The following is an 18,194-nucleotide window of genomic DNA, read 5'->3' as shown; positions in this document are numbered from 1 at the left end:
GCCATCTGTCAAGAATTTCTGGTAGCACCCAGAGGATTTAGAGTCAATAAATTCACTGCAGAGACGACAGAGGATTATTTTACTTGTGTAGATCGAACAGACAGCGTTTTTATCGTATGTGAAAATCATTCGGTTTTATTAATCCATGATAAATAATAATTACAATTATTGATAATTTTTTATTGATTAAATGAATTTTAATAGCCCTCGTCGGAGCAAGTGATGTCGTAATCAGGGTACATCTTCTTGAGAAGTCTTACAGAAACTTCATGATCAGCTTTACCAAATCCCTGATAAAATAATCAAAGTTAATTGCACAGTAATTTTCAAGGAACAGATATTTTAATTAACTTCTAATACCTGAGAGTAACCGTAAACTTTGATAATCTTCTCCTCAGCATTGTGATTTATCCTGCCACCTCCCACACACTCAGTATCAACTCCAGGTCTATATTTCGCCAATTCATTTCCAATCTCATCATAAATGTCAGCTGAAACAGTGAGAAAGCGCATACTAATTAGTAATTTGAAATTTATCCAAGCGTTGATTATAACAGAGGAATAGATCGGAGTTAGTAAACAAGCCGAGTTTACCAGTTATGCTATTTCATAGAGTAGAATTAAGTTATCCAGTAGAATGAGAAGTAACGTTGCTCCTGGTGCACACTGTTCAAATTTTCTAATTAGAAAACTAAGGGGATAATTAGTAATTTTCTCTGTTCAAATATTTATGGCTCCATTACCGCTGCATCTGCATTTATTGAGAAAAGAATATGAGAAAAAAATTATGCACTTTCACAGGGATCTGTGATATAACTCATTACAGCATAGAATTTAATCAAAATCCGCTTATAGAAAATCGGATTGTCATTTTCCTCCTATTTAAAACGGAGTTTACCTGTGATCATCAAACATTTGCTATTATCCCCCAATTTATGCTGAAATTATGTGCGTACCGAATTCGTCAGATGACTCCATTCAATTTTCACTGATAATTTACATTCGGTCAATGTTAGCAATAATGTCCACCGGGTCAACAGTCACCAGTTATTGGTCAGAATTTAATTACCAAATCCATTTGATTTTGAACATCAATTGATCGAATAGCTAAATTAATATTGTCTAACGTCCCTTTATCTACCATATTATATAAACAATTTATCATCGTATTAATTTTGTCGTGGTGATGGTTTTTGTTCCATAAAAGATGCTTATGGCCTTGATGAAAATTGAGGAGACGGAGTAAATAGCCGGAAGCAAAGACCATCAGAAATTACCAGAAATCGATTGAACTGTACACAGTGGGTAGTAAAAGCCACGAACAAGTCAGGTAAGTGCTAAACAGGGTGCCTTTAATGTTTTCCTTTCATTACCGCGTTGAAAAGAATTTTTTTCTTTTTTTTTTTTGCAGAATTGAGGAAAAATTATGGGATTTTTCAGCGCGGAAATAATTGCTCTGTGTCCATTCAATTGGTATCTCGTGTAGAGAAATCCCTCTGCTGTTATGAATCAAAACAATACAATGTCATTCAACATCCACTGGGCATAATTCAGAACCGTGGGAAAATGAGAATATGCTGTGCATAGTAAACGGCGTAACTTGAATCAAGGCGAATAATTTTCATGGTGAAGCCGGCTCTTGCCACGGGAGAATAGAAGGTCGCTTTTAGTTGGTAACGAGGTGAACATAAAGGCCATGGACTCGAGCTGACTCTGGGGATACACCCCACGATGGAAAATTACTGCTCTCGTCCAGACAATCCACCTCCGTTAAATTCACGCGCATCCCACACTCGCATATTATCAGTGAAAATGCTGTTACTGGCGTTATGAATTTATTGTTAAAATTTTCTAAAGAATCGGCAGGAGGCAATGCGCGAAGAAGACCTATGGAAAAAAAGTACCAGGGATTTGAGCAAAAAATTAATGGCATGTGAGGGTAAATTGAAAATCCTCTCCAATCTCCTCACGATTAAGTCTGTACCCTTGGAGCAAAAAAAATTTTAATAACGATGGAGTGGCAAAATCGAGGACAACCCCCTGTTTTCTCCATCTCATCGATTTCCCAAACATGGATACACGGAGAGAAATATTTAGTAAAAATAACGGAATGCAACAATTTTAAGATTATTATTATATCATTATTAAACCTGATTGAAGATAACAAGTGAATTCCTCTTCAAAATCTTATAAGATCCACCTTTATTCGGCAAGTAGAACTCCATAATCAACTGGAAGAATGTTGCAAACCGATCCTGAAGAGGATATAATTTTTTTTTCCAGTATGAATTGTATAAAAATCGATTAAGATGGTATTACGTATCGTAGGGTGGACGTAACTCGAATACAAACAATTGTTTCACTTGTTTGTATTGGTATCAACGCAGATTGTTATTTGGATTGTTTTTTTATACCTCGATGATGATAAATGGAGAACAAATGAAAGATAAATTCAGGGTGGATTCACTCGTAAAATGATGCATCGAGTCCTGTCACTGTATTCATCCCTCCCTCAAATATTACGAGTTATAGGAAACCTGTAGATGGTGAGGCGAGAGCGCAGTCGAGTAAATCCCTCCTGATTGATTTCTTTTTTCTCATTAAATTCTCGATACGACAAAGAAAAGGATCAGGAGAAGCTACGACGTGAAATCTTTCCTCAATAACTGCGACAGTAACTCTCTAAACTCATTACCAATAGTTCCTGGAGTAATTGACTAATTGGAATAGTGTAACCGAAACTTGCGACATTGTTGGAATATCTGGGTCATTGATCTCTTCGTCAATTTGGAGCGTTTGTTATGTACATGCGGTTATTACCCCAGCTAATGGATTTTAATAGAAAAACGAGAGAAAATCAATTGTTTAATTTTCACGACGCGCCATATGTGTCAATGTCGCTTTTCATATCCAAAAGATAACTAGAGAGATATTAATCCATACATCTGCCGCCTCCCAACCCCCTCCGCCCCCTCTCAACGTTCTTCTTCACGTTTTTCCATGTTTCCTCATTTTTTTTTATTATCATTTTTTATTTCTATTATCTATCCAAAATAATCCACCATGAGCCTGGAGTATTGCCCATTGTTGATGCTCTTATAATCGGCTTGCATTGGATCGAGAGATAAAGTCGTGGGGAAAAGTGGAATTTTTGGAACGTAAATATTTACCAGAGGCGATGTGCAACGAACCGTTATGAGTTATTTAAAGTTTTTTAAAAATAATGCGTCAGTGCATATACTTGGAATATTTTCAGAGGAGAATCCAGGGAAAATTCAGCGTCTATTTGCATTCCACGAGGGATTGATCTCGAAAGTCGAAGTGAAGATTGAGAAGAATGGAATTGATTTGTTGCTGGAAGTTTAACCTGATGATTCATCGATTTTTATAAAGTCGATGTTGGATAAACGAAAGTTTCTTGTATTAAATTATGGTTTGAAGTTGGTGACTCCCCCAAATATCTGGAGATATTTTTCCACTATGGAAAAACCCCCATTGTATTTCAGCGTCGCATTCCATCATTACTACCCCAATAAAATTTCCTCCCTCCCAGTAGAAAGAGTCAATGCGTGTTTTTCTATCTCCATAAACAAAGAAGCGAACCCGAGGTGATAAAAATTTCAGTATGATTGATTATCGAGCTACTTTCAATATAAACATGACCCTCGCCGTGACCTCGAATTGGATATCGTGTCATTCCAATTTTAGAAGATATACGTACGAAGATATTGACATCCATTTCCCACTGTCCACCCCTGGAGTCCATTCCCATGAAAAACAACTGGAATACCTGCTATTTATCCTGCACTCATCCTGCCCCAGAAGAGATACAAAAAAATACGTTGACATGATGTCAACCAATTTTTCTTTTTTATCCAACAGTCCGACGAGATTCACCTCGAATTTTTGGGATTCTCCGAGGGAATGTCTTCTGGGTTATCTCCAGGATCATAATGAGAGGATAAAACGGATCATTCAGATAAGGTATTGGGATAAACAGAATTGCGGAGAGAAATAAAAAAGGGAAAAAATTAGGAAATAAAAATACGATGTAGTGTGGGCACGCGCAACAACTCACACGAACGCCTGCTCGAGCTTTTCTCTCATCAGTTGTCGGCAAACCGTCTAGAGTATCGGATCGGTCTGGCCGTACGTTGACTCGTTTCCCTCACCGCACCACTTGAAAATAAAACGATTAATTAAAAACCATCTCCGAAAAAATAAAATAAATTCAAAACCCCCTGAAAACGTCTCGGAAATAATTTATAAAAATGATAAATATCTAGATTAAATTATTACGATTGGGACAACGAAATTATCCCAGTGTAATGTTGACTCACGACACCCAGAGATTCTCGAATTATTCGAATAACTGACGGCAAGTTTATTTTTGTTATGCCAACGCGCCAATTCCATCATCGTTCGCTCTCTGAATAGGTGAATTTAGTGGCTGGAAGGTACATTGCAAAACAAACAAAAATAAAAACAATAATCAATCATGTTGCTATTGAATCGTTGGAAATTGAGACAAGGTAGCGTGGAATATGATTAAGTAATGTATTAATGTATGACCGGATGTTTGATATCTCATTAGTCGATTGTCCAACCCTTGTCCGTTAATGATCGAGGGGTAATCCAATGGTAATGATTAGGGGATGTTTGAGGATTATTCTCTGGAATGAAAATTCAGGATAAAAATGCAGTAGCAGGTGTGTCTTGAAATGTTGAAGGGGATAATTATTGTAGCTGAAGTCAAACGACGAGAGTTGGAATGATGGGACGTGAAAAATCATTAAAACTCCTAGGATATTATCCTGGAGTGTTACACTTGGAAAAGTGTTGGGATAATATTCCAGTGGGTGGACTTTAAGGTCACATTGCTCTACCCCACGAAGAGCAGAATACATTGTATCACCGAAATAAACTCCCTCTCTACTCGGCTAAAACATCATGTTTTTCAGTTACTTAATCACACGCTAATCCCCCTAATTTACAACTAAGACCATCAGTCAACTCGCTAGGTACTCTCCCCTATCATTTCCACTCACCACTAAAGGCCTTTGTTCCCTCCGTGAACTTCAAATTGAACATGTCATTAGCCGTGAAAAATTCCATTAGAACCATTGTCTCTTCGTTTTTTTTTTTACGTCTGTCGTGTCTTAAATTATTCAGATGTGGTAATGCATGGGCAGAGTATAATTGACAGTTGAATTTTCATGCACGAATTACTCGTGACCTTTTCGGGGTTGAGCTAGACAAAACCCAGTCGAGACTTTTCTAAGACATTTCCACTGCATTGTTCGACAATTGCACTTGCAATTTCTGTGAATTTTTTGGTGATTTTTCACTTGTAAATTCATCTGATAATGAAAGACTATAAATTTTGGAATTTCAGACAATAATTTCCATAAATAATAATAATAAAAGAGGCACTAATTAGCCGGAGTAATAATATTGGATAGATTGGAAATTAGAGCTCTCATTGAATAATCAATTGTTGTTGAAAATGAAAAGCAACTTTTTATTTGTTTTGAAGATAAATTAGTAATTTAGTGAGCGCTTTTATTTGAAATTCAATTCTCGCAAAAGTGCCTTAATAAATTTATTTACCATAAATTCAAATAATAATTCATGAGCAAGAGATGATTGACAATTGAATTTTCATGCACGAATTACGTGACCTTTTCGGAGTTGAGTTATACAAAGCCCCGAGATTTTTCCAAGACATTTCCATTACATTACTGGATAATTACCCCTGAAATTTCGAACAAAAATTTTTATTTCTGGAATTTTCCGGTAATTTTCATCTTTCGAATTCATCCGATATTGAAAAACTTGAAACTGAATTTACAATCTACTGAAAATTGAAGTATTCATTAAAGAGTGAATTATCTCTCAAAATGAAAGCCGAATTTTTATTTATTTTGAGGATAAATCAAAAGATTAAAATCTGATAATTCATGAGCAAAGGATAATGGACATTTGAATTTTGATGGACGAATTACACGCGACCTTCCCGGAGTCAACTAATACAAAGTCCCGAAATTGCGGTAAAATATTCAAAAGGCCAGGGTATCCGAGAACTATAGAAGTTGTGTATCACTTCCAGGGACATCGAGAACGTGCATTTTAGTGGGATATGGGGCTGTAACAGCAAGTATGTTAAAACACCCCCATGTAAACATCATTTCAACTTTGATTATTTACCTTCACCAGGTACTAAACAACAGTAGCAAAATAAAAAATGCAAAATATAGGAAAAACAAGTTTTTCATATTCCACTGGCATTTGGCGAACCGCGAAATGATCCCCATGATTTAAATGATTGCGAGATTAATTTATTTGCTGAAATTTACCAAGCTGTATAAATCTGAAATAAAAAGCGACACGAATGGAATTCATCCCAAGGCCATTCTCAGGATAAAAAAAAAATCAATCACTAGCCCTGCCTTTTCGGCTACCTGTCTTCAAGGACACACATTGTATTATCCAACCCCAATCTTCCTCTCCATTTGCTACATTTCCTGATTCACTTAAATCCATTGTTTCCTCAAATGGTCGCAGCCTGCCATTGTAATTCCGCGGCACCCCTTGAGAAAGAGAAACGATATTATCACAATGAAATATGAAACTTCACTTAAGAGCCCTTCAATTTCCTGACGCAAGTGCATAACAATCAAATGCTCAAATTATCCCAAGAATTGATTGAAATTTGAAAAAATGTTCTTTTTCAGTTGAACGAGAGTCTTGATGCCGGAAGGCAGAGCAATTCACCAGAGGAGGTTTCAATTTAATTCCTTGAGAGTAGAAAAATCCCACGACCAAATACTATTCAGTATTGCAATAGAAGTTCCTGGAAAAATCAATCACATCGAATGGGCATAAAAGCATCACGTGGATTCATTGATGCGTCAAGTTTGAAATTCTCTAGAAATTCAATCCAGATGAAAGAGTTCATCGAGTGACAATGGACAACCTCCGACAAATTCAACAATAATATTCAACTCCACAGGATGTTTGCATATCAGTGAATCAGAGGAGGAATTTACGCGCAAGCCCGTAAAGAGGGGAAATAAATATTTCGACGTGGAATGTGGTACACGTGCGTGAAATATTGAACACAGGTGATAACCAATCTGGCGGCATTCGTTACAATGGGGACAAACGATAAAGGGGATGCTGATGTAATATGCGTCAAAGAGGATAGCACACGTGAGGATCGTGAGCTGACATGTCGAGAGCAGATGGGCCAATCACAACCGACCCTACATACAGATAGGTACGTAAATTCTACTTCGTTTACATTAATTACACTCAAAAAATAGGACATCAAGAACCACAAGGATTATATAATAATATATATAATCAATTAAGGTATTGGTATTATTAAAATCATTAAGGCTGTAGATTTAGATGAGCTTAAATAAAAAAAATATAGAAGTGAAAATGAGTTCTTGGAAAATCAAAGGTTTTTTTTCAGAAATTCATGTCTTGAAATGTACTCGATCGATCGATCTTAAATTCTGTCTAGATATGCTGGCAGATAGTACCTATTATTCCACGAAATTTCAGATTTTTAGCGTGAACTTTACGACGGTAATTTCCACGGTTTTTTTTAGTGAAAAATTCACGTCGACGAGTGCTCACTCGAATGATCGATTGCAAAGTTTCTATTCGGAAGTGAAAGGTACTTTTTTTTATATGGATGGTACAAAATTTTATGATACCTGTGAAAACAGCGATCTTGTTTGCACCCCTATCAAAAATATATTTTGGCCAAGCATCTGTTCGTTGGAGGGAAATAGTTAACCATTTGAAAATTTTTATGATTAATTTCTTGAATTCTCGGATAATTTTCAATATTCAGGTTCATACGGCGCTAAAAGAAACATAAAAAAATTGATAATTCAAACTTTCATTCAAAAATCAATTACCATTTAACACAAAGACCGATTCAACTGAATACGAGATACGAAAAATTAAAAAAATCGAATAACCGAGTGAGTCGATATAATTTATCGAGGATCGCAAGACATGCGTGCCAAAGAGCAACGCAAACAAAGATGATGGATGCGGTGAATACCGAGCAATATTCCCCGAGAGCCATCAGCAGCATGAAAGCCCCTAGGGTATCGGTTTACCTGATCCCACTGATCGATTAGTCCAGACTTTTTTTTATTCTCTATTCCAGAATTAATAACCCCTTTTCTAAGCACAAATCAATGAACGTAGACTGAGAAGGTGCATGATAATCACCAGACGAGTTACAGTGAGCCACAGATTTCAATCCATAATCCCCAGAATTTTTCAATTCCCATAATCGAACCCCAGGTTATCAGGATAAACCGGGTAAGACATAAAGGCATATACAAGGTTGAGGCCAGTGTCTTCAGTCACATACTCAATATCACCAGAGTGCCTTTCACCCCCTGGGTGAATTCCATGGATCGACGCCCGAATATAGCATGCGAGCTCCCTCGGGTTATCAAGCTGAGTTAATTAATTAATACAGGCTGAAGTAAAAGGGGCAGAGGTGATATCAGATATAAGGGGATGGTCCGCTGAGTTGTCCTTTACATTAGGATTAAGGGCTGCCAGTGAGCACGTGGGGGAATAAGGCATCACGAAATAATTGACTGATCCATCAACAACTCAAACCACATGACTGATCAATTTAATATTTGTCTCTCCAACGCAAACAATTGTTTCCACTGGCGATATAAATAAAGAGGAATACATTGAATTCGATTCCTCAGGGAAATTTTTCCAGACCTACTTTTTATTCCATTCAACGTGGGTGACACTGTATCTGGAAGAGCCTTGAGACATTTATTGGATTCGCATTTCTCTTTGAATAAATATTGCATTGTTTTGTGTATTGCGGGATGGTGAGCTTGAGAGGATATTTCACGAAGGGATCGATTTACCATGGCCACCTCAAGTGGTTTTCCAGCCATCTGACCTTCTCATGTCTGTTGTTATCATTTGTTCAGAGTCTTCAAGAGATATCTACCAAACAACAAACTCCGGCTCTACATCATCAATCGGGATTTAGTCGTATCTCAAGGTAAAATCGATAAGCTCCTGGGTGTGATAGTCGTCGAGCCTGATTATGTCCGTGACAAGAGGGTAAGTAACATATTTTTTTTTTTCCATCTATCAATTTTCATCTAGATGTGATATTGATCGAGCATGGAAAAAATCCGGTGTACAGGTGTACGCACAAATAACATTGACTGCTCGGTTGAGTCGAGAGGAGGAGGAAGTGATGGGAGTTAAATTTTGCAACGAAATACCATTCTGCTTTACCCAACTATATCCACCATATTCCCATGATGATCAGCCTCCAGCTATGACACCAGTCCAGGTACTGTAATAATCACAAATACTTGAAATTAACGGTGCACTCAGGATATTGGATGCGCAATTAGTGTACTGGTTCGGTTAATACTAGCTGAACAGTTATTAACAGTCTAACTCTATATTGTACGTCCTTCTGACACTCACATTCCTCTTTTCAGTATGTCAGTGGTTCGACAGCACTCGGTGTTCATACGTTGAGGATAAAATATAGTACAGAATAGTTGAGAATAGTACAGACATAGTGTACCCTCATCTCTTGTCTCATCAAATGAGTTATTACATTCCACCGACTAATGGATTTCCATATTTGCATTCCCACAGGCTCCAATTCCCAATTAACTCGACATCCAAATGAACCGACACACGAGTCTTTGATTCACAAATAATTCATCGAGAATTCAGTGCGCAACATTTTTCCGTTAATAACAACCGCGGAGAAATGATGAACCGATGACGTCAGAATATCGAGACCTGGCCTTGGCCTCGAACGTGACCCAGGCTCGACTAGTGCACTACCAATTTTACTCGCTTGCATCTGCGAGATCCACAAGTGTCCAATTTCCAGTTCAAAGAAGTTGAATAAGAGGCAAATACACCGAGCATCGAAATCAAGAGCATTAAAATTCGATTAAAGACGTTAGGTCATTGCATATGTGACAGTCAAGGATAATATCATTGAGTCAATGTTCTTGATTTTAAAGTAGTTGTGAAAAATTGATCAGATCGATTTGGAGATATTTGAGGGGCTTGGGGAGTTGACCCTGTTGGCATCTCGTGAATTTACTCCTTGCCAAACTATCTCGCAAAGTTCATTCTCCATTCTCCATTCTAGTTTACTACTTGTGCTTTACATCATGTAATCTACCCTCGATATAACTTATAAACACCCTTTTTTCTGAGCCTCGGATATCCTTGAACTCTTTCGGCCCCTGGACTTCATGGAATATGGCCATTGAAACAGGCAAATCCTCGGTTTTCCGGGGTTTTCGGGTGTCCCTTTTCATCCACCAAGTTTTGATAAATTTCCTGGTCTACTGTACCATCTTACCTTGAAAATTATTACTAAAGATTCCCAACGGTACTATCCACTTGAAATATGGAACAATTCCACTTCCTGGATTATTCTCCACAACTCTACGTAGGAAGATGAAAAAAAATACAGCGAGTCTGGTAATCCCATTAATTACTTTACAAAACCACGAGTTGTACCAGAGTATAATCAAATTGAGATATTCTGTGGTCGCCCTTTTGAGAAGTTTTCGATTAACTAGCAAGTCAAGTGGTACCGTCAAACGCCCTGATTCAACCGAGATGTTGATACATAAAGTAACGGGCAAATGTTACCGCGTAATTGTACAATTTCCTCTTAGCGAGATGATCTTGCGACGAGTGAAGCTTTTAATATTACTCCAACAGAAATTCTACCTATAAACTCCCGCTATTTTCATCTCCCTTCTTTCCTTTAATCGGAGTAACGCTTTTTCGCTCCTTCCTCTCAGGAAAAAAAAATTCTGCTCATTCAGCCAAAAGTTTGATTACAAACAATAGCTGGGGAATAATACTCCCGGAAAAGTCGACGCACATTGTATTGATCCAACCAAATGGGAAGAATATATGTGCAAGAGCCCTCGAAATATGCAACAACGAATGAAATTGTTCTTGCGTTTGTTCACACTTTTTTGAGTGCTGAATAAATACGTTTATGTGTCGAGGGAGGAAGAGTAAGGGTCATCCCATCAAGAGAGTTTACTGGAAACGAGCGGGAAGTACAATTCAAGCCATCGTAAAAAGCAAATTTCAGACTGAAATTCTTCATCCCTTCCACGTTTAGGGTATAAGTTGGAATGTTCTTGATAAAACAGTTGTTAGTCTTCAGGGATGTTGCTAGTTCTCACCCATAACGCGTATCAATCCCCAGCTGTTGCCCTATCCAACGTCAATGAATAAATTCATCGAGCCAAGAATTTAACTATTTCAACATATTTTTTTATTCTAAAACAAAATAATGGATGTCCTTTCCGCGAAGATGTGAAGAATGAGTTGAAGTTCTGTCGATAGAAAATGCTGATCATTCCAGCTGTCGATTTCCACCCCTTTTTCATTTTTTAAATAACAAAACCCATCCTCCAACCTGTCTTCCCGTAGAAAACGCGTGTTGACTCTTAGGGCAACATTTGAAAGGTAGCTGTTGAGTTTGTGACAATGGTAACGAAACACTGAGGAACAGAATACCTAGAGGGAATTTATTATGAGTGAGTGAGTGGTGTAAAAATATATAAGGCACATACATGAGCTCACTATGAATAAATCCACAGCACATGGAGTGAGTCATGTCTTTATGATCTGCAGGAAGCACTTATCAGGAGTCGAGGGCCGAATGCCTATCCGTTTTCCGTGGAAGTGCCGGCAGTTGCACCACCATCCATCCGACTACGTCCGCCCCAAAAATATAATGGTGCACCTCTGGGTACGAGCTATGAATTCAGAGCCTGGGTTGGTCAGTTGATTAACTGCTACTTTATCCATTTTTTTTTATTAAATAATTCCATTCGCTCCTAATATCACGCGCTCCCTGGGCCATTGACAAAAAGGTTTTTCCCATTTTGACATCCACTGGGACCGAGATCGATCCGCGAAGCAATTTCATTGCAATGAAAATAAAAAAGAAGGAAAAAAAACAAAAATAGAGAAGAGGGTAAACAAGAGGAAAATGGATTTCGAGTGAATGCACAATCATTTACGAGACATTTCGTTCATGAATTTCCAACCGAGTCAATTTCGAAAGGTCTGAATAAATAAACGTGCATTCTCTTCACCGTGATAAGCTGGGGTATAGGGGGGTGGCGAGAGGGATGATGCATGATGCATAAGAAATTTAGAGGGATATTGTGTGACTCCCTGAGCGAGTAAGTACTTTAATATTTCGTTGTAAAGATTTCTATCGATCTCACGTTTTCACTCGAGACCAATTCCCCGGGGGATGCGAAACTGGAATAGCACGAGTGTAGTAAGAAAAAGTAATGATGAGAGTTTGTTGTTCAGCTGAACGTGCGGATCAGCGGTCTGATGAGAGTAGCACAGTACGAATGGGTATAACTGTGATACAGCGAGGTCTTCCAACCCCTCGACCCATTAGTAAACTATGTGAAAAGCCAGGATGTATGACGGAATCAACTGCCACATCACCTGTATCAGAGGGTGAGAGCTCACCGTTCTCACAACACCGCAATATAAAAATATATAAAAATATAAAAACTAATAAAATAAATTGGGTAATTTTCAGAGCCACCGGCACCACCAACGGCAGTTGTAAAAAGGCGTCTGCTGTTGACTGAAGGATCAATCAGACTAGAGGCACGATTGGATCGTGCTATTTATGCCCATGGGGATTCAATATCCGTCCATGTCTATATCGCTAACGATAGTCACAGATCTGTCAGAAGAATTGAGGTAAACAAGCTGTCCCTTACATTATTCATCCCACACATGCATTTTGTACTTGGTATTTTTCAGCCAATCTAGATAATGTTGTATTATGATTGAAGGTACTGGCACTTCAGCATGTAGAGGTTTGTATGTTCAACAATGGGATATTCAAGAATACTGTGGCCTCTGAGTTGGAGCAGGACAATTGTCCACTTGCGTCAGGATCAACTCTGACAAAGACATACAGTCTGCGTCCAACTGAGGGCTCACCAAAACACTGGATTGCTCTGGAAGAGACTTATACGAGAACCGGGACAAGTCTAGCCTGCACTGTCAGATCCTCGGAAGTCAACGAAAAGGACAGAAGTCCGTATTATGCCATCAACGTATCCTATTACGTCCAGGTATTATTGTCAGCATGAAATATGTAACTTCTGTACAATTGAAAATCCTCACTATCTATTTTATCATTTTTTTTTTAAGGTGAAACTTCTCACGTCCCTCATGTGCGAGAAAATCTCAGTGAAATTACCGTTTACCCTGATACATAGGGGCGCTGAGTCTGAAATAATGACTTTCTCCACAAGTCCTAGAGAAATTCCTGGGCAAACGCCCACACAAGGTAAAAACGATGCCAGAACACATCGCAAGGTGGGAGAAATTAATGAGAAAAAACGTGATCCGATACCCGATGTGGAGCTTATAAAAAACATCGACCCCAAAGAAAGCTGAGGGCAGGATAGCTCATCTGGAGTACAACACCGGGATAAATGTAGAAATCAAATAAAAAATCCCAGGAATTCAGATAGCACGAGCTGCCAATCGGGTTTTAGCTTGCAAAGAGCTTGCTGTTGCTTTTGCAGGACCTCGTAGTGCATTTGAACTGATGGAAAGAGATCAGTCTTTCCATCAGTTCGAGGCTTTAATTTCCATATCAAACATTGTTTTTTTTTTTCATTCGAAAAAGAGAAATACTTCTCATGTACGTCAATTGAATTCATAATGAATACTTAAATATCTAATCGTAATAACGAATTGTGACACTTTCTTCCGCTAAAAGCTTATTCCAATGCTGTTCATTCTACAATAAGTGATTTAAATTTCTGTACAGATTTGAGAGGAAAAGAGAATTATTGTAATCCAAATACATTTATGTGAATATAATATTGTATATACAAGAGAAAAATCAAGTTAAACAATTCTAATTAACCAATCATGCCCTGAAACAACGTTTGATGAACACCTCGGTGGATCGCAATCCCCTCAGGCTTGAAAACAAATACCGAGAATTGGATGTACATAGGAGTAACTCATATATACATACCATGCCACTGGCACCTCGCGTAGCCCCGGACAATTGGTTTACTCTGTTTATTATTATCATCGTGAACCTGCACCAAGATATACTTGAATACACCATTCGGGTCAATGTCGACGTCGGCTATTGCATCCAGGGGTTGAGACATTGTTGATAAACTGCGAAATTTATCTGTGACAGAACAATTGATCATTTACTCGTGATAATCAGTTACGTAAATCCAGCGAGTTGTACAGCAATAAAAGATGTACTTTGATTGCACGATCGTCAATGACACTTGAGAGACTTCACAGAGCTATTCAAACATTAAAAACTGTCGATTGAGAATGAAAAACAATTGAATCTAAAAATACCTGGTCTTAGTAGCTGCCGGTTGAGATATTTTATGATTCCAACGATTCCAACAGTGCGTAGAGCCATAATTCAGTTGGTTCGGGGAAATCATCCAGATGGCGACATGTCCTGGACAACATTCAGGAGTCCACGTGCTTTTAGCGTGGATCATTCAGGCCTATTGAATCCTTCATTTAAGTGAAAAATGTTGATTGAACCAGTGTTAACGAATCTCTCGCCAGATTTTGGAAAGCCTCCAGAGGAGCAAAATCCAGTGAGTACCTGGAGGCACTTTGTTTACTCTTCAATACCCAGGGATCTCCTGATTTAACCTCTTCAATTTATTATTCCAGCTACTTCGACGTCTGGGAGAGCCTCACCTGGACTCTTTTAATTATATGTTAGAGCGGGGTTTGACAGATTGTTTGAAAGAAATTGTTCCGGTGCATCTTCTTCTTGCGAATAATGACAAGGTCTTACTCTGGGTGGAGGACGCAGTGATATACCCCCCGAGCATTCCCACAACGACAGTTGGTGTTAAGAATCCCAGAATTTTACCTACGGAATGCAGACAGAGAGGTGCTACTTACAAGGGAAAATTAATGATCAAGGTAGGATGGTCAATAAATGGAAGACAACAGGAGAGTCTCGATAAAGAGTTGGGGGATATTCCCATAATGGTGAAGTCTCAGCGTTGTCACTTGAACAAACTCAATCCAGCTGGGCTAGTATCCAAAGGAGAGCATGAGCAGGAATGGGGTGGTTACTTCGTCATCAAGGGACACGAGAGACTCATCAGGATGTTGTTGATGACTCGGAGAAATTATCCCATTTCTATTAAAAGATCAGGCTGGAAGTCGAGGGGAACTCTTTTCAGTGATCTGGGTATTCTCCTTCGATCTGTGAGAGACGACAACACAGCAGCCAACAATACCCTCCATTACGTAACCGATGGAACAGCAAAATTGATGTTTACACACAAAAAAATTCTCTACTACGTACCCATAATTCTCATGCTCAAGTCCTTGATCGATGTGTCTGATAAATACATCTACGATGCACTAATCGCAGGCTGTGAAAACGATTTGTATTATAAAGGATGTATTCTGAACATGTTGAGAGCGGTTCACGAGGAGAATCTTCACTCGCACGATCAGTGTAAACGTTATATTGGAAAAATGTTCAGAGTGAGACTCCTGGAGGTACCAGCAGACACCTCTGATGCTGGAGTCTGTGAATTCATAATTCAGAGGTGTGTGGTGATCCATCTGAACGATCCTAAGGATAAATTCAATTTGTTAATCTACATGACGAAGAAGTTATTCTCTCTGGCCAATGGTAATTGTGCAGTTGAAGGGGCTGACGCGGTGATGATGCAGGAGTGCCTCCTGGGGGGACACTTGTATCTGCAGGTGCTCAAGGAGAAGCTCCAGACGTGGCTGAGTATCTTGAGAATGTCCATTATGAAACGAGCAAAGACAGTGGGTAATAATTTCCGCATAAGTCCCCAAGAGATGCTCACAGCAATGAAGCACACTGGAACCATTGAGAGTTCGATGGAGAATTTTTTGTCCACTGGTAACATAAAATCCCAGACGGGACTTGGTTTGATGCAGCATTCAGGATTGACTATTGTTGCTGAAAATATCAATAGAATGAGGTATATGAGTCACTTCAGGGCCATTCACAGGGGCTCTTTCTTCCAAGAAATGAGAACTACTGAGGCCAGACAGCTCCTGCCTGATGCCTGGGGATTTATATGCCCTGTACACACACCTGATGGATCTCCCTGTGGTCTTCTCAATCACTTGACGATGAACTGCATCGTCACGAAGCATCCTGACGAGAAACTCAGCAGATCTGCCATTCCCACTATTCTTCTGGAACTGGGGATGACTCCCCTTTCTATCGCTGATAATTACAACAATTCTTACACAGTCCTGGTGGATGGCAACGTAATAGGTCTCATTGAAGATGACATAATTACGAGAGTAGTCGATAAACTTCGATTACTGAAGATTGATGGGGAGAAAGTGCCGAATACAATGGAGATCGTGCTCGTACCGAAGAGAGACGTTCCCTCTCAGTACCCAGGACTCTTCATCTTCACTGGGCCTGCGAGAATGATGAGACCAGTTATAAATCTAGCAGTCAACAAAATCGAGCTTATAGGAACATTTGAACAGGTCTATCTAGAAGTTTGTACAGTCCCTGAAGAGCAAAATCCTCTGACCACCCATCAGGAGATAGGAAAAACCGCTTTTCTGAGTAATCTAGCCTGCCTCATTCCCATGCCCGACTGCAACCAGAGTCCCAGGAACATGTACCAGTGTCAGATGGGTAAGCAAACAATGGGAACACCCTGTCACACGTGGCATCTCCAAGCCGAAACGAAATTGTACAGACTCCAGACACCTACGACTCCTCTCTTCAGACCAGTCCATCACGACAATATAAGTTTAGATGATTTTGCCATGGGTACAAACGCAATAGTCGCTGTTATTTCCTACACTGGCTATGACATGGAGGACGCTATGATCATAAATAAATCGGCTTACGAGCGAGGATTTGCCCACGGAATGATTTACAAATCTGAATTCGTGGATCTGCCCGATGCGAATAGCTATTTTGTCAGGCAGCCAGATCAGCAAAAATTGTGCGAAAAATTGGATGCCGATGGTCTGCCTAATGCAGGTTGTCAAATACAATTAGGAGATCCTTATTACTGCTACTATGACGGACAACAGGGAAAGCACGTGGTTGGAAAGTACAAAGGAAAAGAGGACGTCGTTGTGGATAACGTACGATTATGTGGAACAACTAATTCTCGTGTACCCAGGAGGGCTTGTATAACATTTCGTGTTCCCAGGAATCCACAGGTGGGTGATAAATTCGCCTCTCGAGCCGGTCAAAAAGGTATTTGCTCGCAGAAATGGGCCACCGAGGACCTACCGTTCACGGAATCGGGATTAATTCCCGATATCGTTTTCAATCCCCACGGATTCCCCAGTAGAATGACCATTGCTATGATGATTGAAGTGATGGCAGGTAAATCTGCAGCTGTTCATGGACTGGTCCACGATGCCACACCATTCAGATTCAACGAGGACGATACAGCTGTCGAGTATTTCGGCAAATTGCTGGAACTCGGTGGTTACAATTATTATGGAACAGAGAAAATGTACAATGGAATTGACGGACGAGAGATGACTTGTGAGATATTCTTCGGAGTGGTTCACTACCAGAGGCTCCGCCACATGGTGTCTGATAAGTGGCAGGTGAGGAGCACTGGAGCCATTGATGTCAGGACCAGGCAACCCATCAAAGGGAGGAGACGAGGTGGTGGTGTTAGATTTGGAGAAATGGAGAGGGACTCTCTCATATCCCATGGGTGTGCTTATCTCCTTCAGGACAGATTGTTTCATTGTTCTGATAAAACATCAGCTACTATTTGTCGAAAATGTGGTACACTAGCAGGACCAGTAATCGAGCTCGTGAGGAGCACCAAATCCGCACTGGGAAGCAGAAGACGATGCAATCTCTGTAAAGATGATGAGGGTCTCGGTGAAATTGATATCCCATATATTTTCAAATATCTGGTAAGTCAGCTCGTCTCTTGTAATATCACGATAAAAATGACCTTCGACGAGACGTAAGAATTATTTCAAATTAATGTGGAATACGGTTTTTTTATGAATAAATAAATACATCTGGAAAAGAGAAATTATGATATAACATAATTTTTATTAGTCAT

At 39.3% G+C, this 18,194-nt stretch overlaps 3 protein-coding genes across 8 annotated transcripts; 2 read left to right on the top strand and 1 right to left on the bottom strand.

Annotated features, from left to right (window-relative positions):
- Nucleotides 1–106: 106 nt before the first annotated feature.
- On the bottom strand, nucleotides 107–14,566 carry LOC105266145 (14 kDa phosphohistidine phosphatase). Of its 2 annotated transcripts, none has more exons than XM_011304081.1 (4): nucleotides 14,461–14,566; nucleotides 14,114–14,278; nucleotides 361–491; nucleotides 107–290 (listed from the first exon to the last, which is right to left on the bottom strand). In XM_011304081.1, the coding sequence occupies exons 1-4, from the start codon at nucleotides 14,525–14,527 to the stop codon at nucleotides 198–200; spliced, it is 456 nt and encodes a 151-aa protein (XP_011302383.1). In that variant the 5' UTR covers nucleotides 14,528–14,566; the 3' UTR covers nucleotides 107–197. The 2 variants fall into 2 exon arrangements, with proteins under 2 accessions (XP_011302383.1, XP_011302384.1); XM_011304082.1 differs by lacking the exon at nucleotides 14,461–14,566 and adding an exon at nucleotides 14,359–14,454.
- LOC105266144 (phosrestin-2) lies at nucleotides 4,081–13,969 on the top strand. Of its 5 annotated transcripts, XM_011304077.1 has the most exons (10): nucleotides 4,081–4,532; nucleotides 6,110–6,157; nucleotides 6,735–7,279; nucleotides 8,994–9,129; nucleotides 9,215–9,367; nucleotides 11,713–11,860; nucleotides 12,406–12,561; nucleotides 12,647–12,813; nucleotides 12,909–13,193; nucleotides 13,273–13,969. In XM_011304077.1, the coding sequence occupies exons 3-10, from the start codon at nucleotides 7,155–7,157 to the stop codon at nucleotides 13,519–13,521; spliced, it is 1,419 nt and encodes a 472-aa protein (XP_011302379.1). In that variant the 5' UTR covers nucleotides 4,081–4,532; nucleotides 6,110–6,157; nucleotides 6,735–7,154; the 3' UTR covers nucleotides 13,522–13,969. The 5 variants fall into 5 exon arrangements, with proteins under 5 accessions (XP_011302379.1, XP_011302381.1, XP_011302380.1 ...); XM_011304079.1 differs by lacking the exon at nucleotides 6,110–6,157 and having other exon boundaries at nucleotides 4,081–4,378; XM_011304078.1 differs by lacking the exon at nucleotides 6,110–6,157 and having other exon boundaries at nucleotides 4,081–4,457.
- Nucleotides 14,544–18,155, top strand: RpI135 (RNA polymerase I subunit Rpl135). Its single transcript, XM_011304083.1, has 2 exons — nucleotides 14,544–14,714; nucleotides 14,794–18,155. The coding sequence occupies exons 1-2, from the start codon at nucleotides 14,646–14,648 to the stop codon at nucleotides 18,094–18,096; spliced, it is 3,372 nt and encodes a 1,123-aa protein (XP_011302385.1). The 5' UTR covers nucleotides 14,544–14,645; the 3' UTR covers nucleotides 18,097–18,155.
- Nucleotides 18,156–18,194: the final 39 nt, after the last annotated feature.

The sequence above is a fragment of the Fopius arisanus genome, unplaced genomic scaffold (assembly GCF_000806365.1).
Source record: "Fopius arisanus strain USDA-PBARC FA_bdor unplaced genomic scaffold, ASM80636v1 scaffold00036, whole genome shotgun sequence".
NCBI classification, from domain to species: domain Eukaryota; kingdom Metazoa; phylum Arthropoda; class Insecta; order Hymenoptera; family Braconidae; genus Fopius; species Fopius arisanus.
The sequence above is the reverse complement of the archived record's forward strand: the minus strand, read 5'-3'. Positions and strand labels throughout refer to the sequence as shown.